The sequence below is a fragment of the Cuculus canorus genome, chromosome 1 (assembly GCF_017976375.1).
Source record: "Cuculus canorus isolate bCucCan1 chromosome 1, bCucCan1.pri, whole genome shotgun sequence".
Classification (NCBI taxonomy): domain Eukaryota; kingdom Metazoa; phylum Chordata; class Aves; order Cuculiformes; family Cuculidae; genus Cuculus; species Cuculus canorus.
The window spans coordinates 155,297,460-155,305,188 of NC_071401.1; the positions used below are offsets into that span (position 1 = coordinate 155,297,460).

At 42.5% G+C, this 7,729-nt stretch overlaps 1 protein-coding gene across 1 annotated transcript in view; it reads right to left on the reverse strand.

Moving 5' to 3' along the window:
* ST13 (ST13 Hsp70 interacting protein) overlaps positions 1–7,507 on the reverse strand; it is a 28,174-nt gene extending 20,667 nt beyond the window's left edge. Inside the window, exons 1-3 of the mRNA XM_054080963.1 lie at positions 7,295–7,507; positions 1,418–1,475; positions 82–151 (exon numbers count right to left, since the gene is read on the reverse strand). Coding sequence (XP_053936938.1) covers positions 82–151; positions 1,418–1,475; positions 7,295–7,404 — 238 coding nt within the window. The 5' untranslated portion in view covers positions 7,405–7,507. The remainder of the gene's footprint in view (positions 1–81; positions 152–1,417; positions 1,476–7,294) is intronic.
* Positions 7,508–7,729: the final 222 nt, after the last annotated feature.

Consider the following 7,729-nt stretch of genomic DNA (forward strand, 5'->3'; position numbering starts at 1 on the left):
GATCCACCTACGAACAGAGAGGGGATTTCTAGAATAATTTTTGAATTGGGAAAATGTGACAAAGTCATCTATCTTCCCCACCTAAGTCACTCTCTTCACTTTCTGTTTCTGGTGATTTAACTGGCTCCTCTGGCTGCTCCTCCACTTTGCCCTGAAAGAGAAGTGTATTTGTAAGTGCATATTATTACTGACTGATAGTTTACTCTCACTCTAATAAATAACAATGCATCGAGAAATACATAATTAATCTCCAAAACATCAGACTTTTCTATAGCTAAACCGTTCTATTTTTAAGATGCAAGTATCTTTTTTCCTCCTCTCAGATTATGTCCATCATGCATGCAAACAATTGAGAGTCCAAGTTTTGACTCATGAACTTCTGCTATTGGTAAAGTCTGTCCTTCAAATTCAGTAATTCAATAACCAAAACCAAATAATCCAGATAAGACCCTATTCAGAACCAGCTCTGCAATGAACATCTACCAATCCTTCCAATCTTCCTGCCTTCCCCCATACCTTCTCTGGATCAAAAACTGTCTCAATCTAATACTATTAAGCTAAGGTCCTTTAGCAGCGAACAATAAGCTGGTGTCAATGATTAAAATATTGTTTCTATTTGCCAAGGCCACAGATCTTTGCTACTTACACATACTTAAAATATTGTTTTCTAATATTTTCCTATCAACTTCTATCTACATTACTAATTTCCTCCAAATCCAACAAATTGCACATCCTGTTTTATCACAAACATAAGGTGCTGGTCTTCACATTTAGTGTCACAGACTATACTCACTACATATACACAATCCCTCCATACAGTTCTAACTAGCCAAGTAATTCCAGCATCCACTGTCTTGTTAAATCCATAAAAAGAATTATCCTTTTTCAAGCTTGGGAAAATCCTCCTATAAATATCTACAGGCTAAATTTATTATCTCCCTTAAAACAAATGGAAAAAAAAAACCAACAAAAAAACCCCTCTTCCACAATATGGCCTTAAAAAGCTTATAGTTCAACTGTTCACTTCATAACCCATCAGGCTCGTTAATATTTCTTCTCATGCGAAGATGAGAATTCAATCCACTAATAACTACAGAAGAGGTGTATAAACAGAGAGAGAGAACATAAAAAAAAAAAAGAAATCAAGACTTTACCATCTGCAATGCACAGAACATCAGGCATTCAGGATTAGGGAAATGGAGCATAGTAACACTTCAAATAAACTAGGAAGCCATCTGTAATAAGTCACCTACGACATGCAAGGGGCAGGCTTCAAGCTGAACTGTCACACTTGTTCAAGTGTATTCACCTACACTACTGGAGTGAAAATTGAGAGCCGTTTTTTCCATCCTCCTGCTCAATAATTTTTGAGAGCGCCCAAATGTTAGTTTCCAATGATAAATTTTTCCTCTCTCACCTTACTTGTCTCTTCTGTGGCGGCTTTGGCTGGAGCGGGTGGTATTGTGCCTCCCATACTTTTCAGCAAAGTAGAGAAAAGGAAAAAAAACACAGTAAGATTATCAAAACACTTCAGTGTTTTATCGATTCAAGTCCTGCTGATCATCTCAGCTTTTGTTGTGACACAAAACACAAAGATTCAGTTCACTGTAAAATCAGTAAATAAAAAGCGTGCATCCACCATGCTCTTCTCGGTGTAGCATAACAGAGTCTGCTGGCTCTTTCACCTAGAACCCCACCATCGCTTATACTCATGCACATTGCACATCACCCACTCACCCCTTCTCACAAGGAAAAGCTGCCTTGTTGGCTTAAATGGATTTTCTCCTTAAAACATAACTTATGTTTTAAGAAGAAAATTTCATGAACTGCCAAGGCTAAACAGTTTAACTCCTAGTACTTGAAAATGATTGTACTAGCCATTAGTCCCCTACCGAATCTACAGTTACAATCCCAGACATAACTTTTGTTTTAAGTCAAAACTAAATATTATTAGTATTGATATTACTAAAATTAGAACCACTTTTGGAACTGAGGTCAAACAAGTTAAGAGAACCATAATGGCCTAAAATGCTTATGCAATTAAAAATCTGCTGCCTAGGAAAGAAAAATCCATTCCTCTTCTGTACTGCAATATTCATATCTTTCCTTAGCTACAAGTTAAAGGAGCATTTCTTGTATAGACAGCATTCTTCCAATACAGAATAAATTTCTATACTGCATCGACTTTGGTTAGCAGCCAGAAATAAACATAGGCTGAATTCTCCAGCTGTTTCATATAACATTTCATCATACCTAATGGCAGGCTGCCACAAGGACTACCGTTCCCATCTACTGGCAGCTTTCAATCACTCTGGCCATGTAGAACAGAAAAGAAACGTTTCTACAAACTCAACAGGCTCAACCAACTCCTTGGGGCTCCACACAACTGGTTAGACGTGATAGAGGAGAGAGGAGAGGGAAGCAGGCAAACAGACAGAAGGAACTGGAAGGGTGCAAGACCACCTGCTTCCACATATTGGCGTGAGATAAAAACTACATCCTAAGAATGAGATCCTACAGCCTCTTAGCTTAGGCTGCAGCAGTCCTGTTCCCTCTTCTTTTCTCCCTCATCACGAGCTCTATCTCACAGTCAGACCCCAAAATGCCTAAAAACAAATGGATAGGGCAGCACAGAATGGGGATAGGGATGAATTGAGGGAGAGGGTAGAAGTGGAGGTGGTAGGATTGACAGGTCCTGACACCAGACCTTCAGCAACGGCAAAGCAAACAGCTCTACACTACCAATGGTTTGTAAGGATAAACTGTCAAGAAGGAATACCACAAGTTACACACACACACACAAAAGCACTACTGCAAAAATCTAGATGTGTCTCTGGAACACTGACATTGCTTCATCTATGTTATACTGCAAGGACTAAATAACTGCAGCCCGATAAATCATTACAGACCTAGGCAAAAAATGTGTGGTAACTGTTCCTCCTAGATCTTCCCCCTCATGGGCTGACAACGGGGCATAGAATTCTCTACCAGTCTGTAAAAATCAAAGAGTTTTTCTCTACAACTACAAGGACTGCCTAGAGGAGCCTTGAATCGTCTCTTCTTCTGCAGAAATGAAACTACAAATTCTGAAGCATTTCAGTAGTGCTAATAGCTCATATCCAGGGTAACACAATGCCCATAGTTTGAGATCCAAGTAACACTGTTAGCAATGATGTGTAAGGGAAAAACAAACCAAAAAGACTAAAGGACTCTTTCAAAGCCTAGCTTACTGGAAAAACACTGAGTACCCTCTAACTCAAAAAAAGTCAATAACATTCCCAGCTTCCAAAAATGTATTTAAGAACAGTTCAAGATAAAAATCCCCCAAGATTCAAATTCTACAGCAATTCCATATTATTAGTCTCAAATTATTAGTCTCTAGATAAGATGGTTTTAAGTCAGGCACCTTGAATCAACTCAAGGATGAAAGTCAGCCTCCTCTGCCCTCTTCACATCCCCCTGAAAACTATCCAAGCTTAGAACAGTCTAAAAGATATGTTTAACTAATACATATAAACATTTTAAACATACACTATTTCATTAACTGCCAAGGCTAAACAGTTTTAAGTCCTAGCGCTTGAAAATGATTGTACTATCCAGTTGTCCCCTAACAAATCTAGAGTTTCAATCCCAGAACTTCAAAAGCAAGTTACTTTAAAATCACCCCTCAAAACAGTATTTGATTGCAATGATTAAATGCAGAGCAAGAATATACAGTTTGCAATGTATTTAACCTGAACAGTATACAGATATGAGACACTCTGGTAAGAAAAGGCACATATCGAGCTGTATAAACAGCGCACACAGAAACAACAACAACAAAAAAGAGATTTTAAAGTAAACCTTTGTTCTAAAAAAGTTGTGCAATTCCCGTAACAACTCTTGGGAGCTGTCAAGACTCCACTGCAACAATGACGCCGTACTTCTACTCATCACTCTGATGAGGAGTGCTGCTTTTATGACTTTCTGGAAGAACTGCAAGTATTTGTTCTGCATCTCCTTTCATTCCTTGAAATAAAATTACCTTTAGAAGGCAACTGGATTAGTAAGGGTTCAAAAGGATCAAAATCTACCTGAACAAACACCAACAAAAAAAGGCAAAAGGCCATGTTCATCAATCAGAGATTCTATGCATTACTTTTAAGCAGTACTATTGTTTCTTTGCTCAGTTGCAGATTTTCAAAACATGTTCTCTTTAATGACTCATTTCCTAACAATTAAAGAAAAATATTTGTATTTTTACACAGTTATGAAAAAGCAGGCATGACCAAAAGGTATGTCAAAACACTTCCCCAACATAACCATACATCAGTATATGCTTTCTATACAGAGAGCATTGATACAGAAATTAAATACAACAGCTAGACAGAATAAAGATTAGAAGATAACAAATGCACAAAACCAGATATGACTGAAGGTTTCTGATGCAATATTAATAGCCAGTCAGAAATAAAGCATCCTATTCTGGCTTTATGAGCAGTTAGCATCAGTTAAGTCAGAATCATTAGCTTTAAAAAAACAATAATAAATCAAATGAATCATCAGAATTTTAGTTGCAAAATTGAATAATGGATTTCAGTATCATTTAATCATTATTTTGTAATCACTCACAACATTACCTGGGTGACCAAACCCATGTCTTTTAGATTAATACAGGTAAAACTGACAGAGGCATTGGACTCATCAAGTTTATTGCTGTCTGAAGCCAGGCCATGCTTAGCTTCACAGTTTCCAAAGAATGAGGAGGCCCTATAAACACACTCAAGTCCTACTGCAAACAGAACCGTTATGAAATGGCAGAATGGGACCCTGCAGAATTCAAGACAGCTTGACATGACAGTAATTTCCCCACCACTCCAAACATCAATGTATAGAACTCACCCGAACATTTAGCTCAAATATATGAAGAAAACAAGAAAACTTAAAAGAAGTATAGAAGGATCTACTTTGAAATATTTTTTAACTTCTGAGACAAACATATCCAGTGAAGATTTTACATGGAAGAAACATTCTGCACTTCAAAATCTAATTTTTATACTTAGAATATAAGCATTCTTCTATTAAACAAATATAAATTCTATAAATTAAACTGCAAGTTAGAGCCCTCCCACTAACATGGAGAAAGTCAGAAATCAGACTATCACCCTCCCATTCCCCAATGCTTTACTTGGCTAAAAGAAGCCAGTGTTCTTCCTCCCAAAATATTCTATTCACAACCTCAGAATTACTCAACAGAGTAATGGAAGTAACCTAGGGCAAGACAATGAAGTCTTTTACACATCAGCAAAAGGAACTCCAAACCTGCAGTAGCATAAAAAACCCACATGTATCTCCTCCCTAGGATTACGTGCAGCTACGAGCAGTACTGCTAAACCACGTGACGTTAGAGATGAGTGGTTTTACAACCACACTAACATTCAGATACACAAAAAAGTTAAAACATCACTGCAAAAACAAAACCTCATGAATAAATAAATAGTTCATTGTAGCCATCTTCTTTACATGACATGCTGTGAAATGCCTGTACTTAAGACATATATGCACACAAAGCCCCACCAGTTTTTCAATTTATCGCAAGTACTGTGCAGCAAAAAGTACAATTAAACTACTTTCAGATTAAAATTTAAAGTGAATTTTCTAAAACAAATCCCAGTTTGTCACTAGGCAGAATCTTTTCACTTTCCCTTTCATAAAAGGTGAATTTGCAAAGACTTTTCTTGGTTTCTTAGTTCATTAGAGGAGGAAGGGTGGTAGCTATGACAGGCGAGCGGGGGGACCCTCACTGAGTACAGGGGTTCTGTGGCTTCTCTGCCAGACAAAGGACCTCCAACCTGGCATTTCTGGGCACTCAGGGTGGAACTCAAACGTGTTTTTACATTGAGAAGCATCTCCCAGGACAGACCATATGCACACAGAAGACTGTGAAACATAGACACACTAGTTTTTCAACTAATCACAAGTAGAGTACAGCAGAAAGTACAATTAAAATATTTTCAGATGAAAATTTAAACCAAATTTTATAGGCAGAATCTTTTCACTTCCTCTTTTAGGGAAGGTGTATCTGCAAGGATTTTCCATGCTTCTCAGTTCTTCAGAGGAGCAAGAGTTGTACCTATGAAAGCTGTGCAGCAGTACCTTAGATGAATACAGGACTTCTGAGAGTTCTCTACCAGAGACCTCAGCCCTTCCAACCTGGCATTCCTGGGCACACAGGGTGGAACTTGGAGAAATTTTTATCATAGAATGGTTTGGGTCGGAAAGGGCCTTACAGATCTTCCAGTTCCAATCCACCTGCCATGGACACCTAATAGATCAGGTTGCTCACAGCCTGATCCAACCTGGCCTTGAACACTTCCAGGGATGGGGCAGCCACAGCTTCCCTAACCAACCTGTGCCAATGGCTCACCACCCTCACAGGAAAGCATTTCTTCCCAAGACCTCATCTAAATCTCCTCTCTTTCAGCCTACACTAAGAAGCACTCGCCGTGACAACGCTACGGCAGACCACGATGACTACGTGCAGCGCACAGAGCACACATTTCAAACGCCTCACAGGGGGAGCAAGATTTCAACTCCTCGATACCTGAAACTCCAGGGGCAAAGGCATTTTGGCCAGGAATCATCTAAAGCTCCAGGTGTTTCGTGCTTTCGAGTACCAGGATGTAAAACCCAACGCCACTCGGCTCCCCTTCAAAGACAGGCTAAGCCAACCCTGCTGCATAATGCGAGAGTTAGCTCGGGAAGTTTATTACTTCTGGGGCTTTTCCAGCCTGGAAAGATGAGCCACTAAGATGCCCGGCGGGCAGGCTTTTCCAACGGGAATGGCCAAGAGTTCACAAACAAAACAACACGAAACAAAGCTTTTATTGAACTCTCTGCTTGTTCGCAACGGTGGGAATGGGGGGGGGGGGGGGGAGGGAGGCGGCACTGGGGCTGCTCCACGGCGAGGACGCTAGTTTGGATGGGGCTCCACTCCCCGCTCCTTCCCTGGACCTGCACTTCGGGCTCCCCCCCCTCCTCCTTTCCCTAGACCTACACACAGAATCCCCACCATCCTTCCCTGGACCTGCACTTCGGGCTCGCCCCCCCCGTCCCGTACTTCGCGCGCGCGCGCGCCCCCCCCCCCCCCCCCCCCCCCCCCAAGCCACGCGGCGGGGCCGCGCGCCGCCACGTGCCGTCACACCCCCCCCAGCCACGCCCCCTCCTCCCCCACGTCCCGCGCTAGACACCCCCCCCCCCTTCGTCCCGCTTTCCCCCCCGCCCCCCTCCAGCCGCGCGCAGCCCCAACACCAACCTCTCCACCCACTCGCGGAGGAACGCCAGCTCCTCGGTGTGCAGCAGCGCCGGGTTCTGCTTGCAGAGCCGAACGAAGGCCTTCAACTCGCTCAGCTTACGCGAATCCATGGCGGAGCAGCAGCAGCAACAGCAGCAAAAAGCGCTCCCGCTTCCCTACCCGACCACCGCGCGGCGCCGTGGAATCTTCCAGCCCGCCCCGCCCAGGCCACGCCCCCGCACCATGCCCCCGCCCACTTCATGGCTTGGTCCCACCCCCCTCCGGCTCGGCACCGTGGAAGCTTCCAGCTCACCCTGCCGAGGCCCCGCCCACTTATATATGGTCACGCCCTCATGGTCACGCCCACCCCAGGGCTTAGCTCTGCCTCACTCCGGCTCGGCGCCGCGGAAACTTGCCCCGCCCCACTCAGAAAGCCACTTCCACTCAGATAAGTGG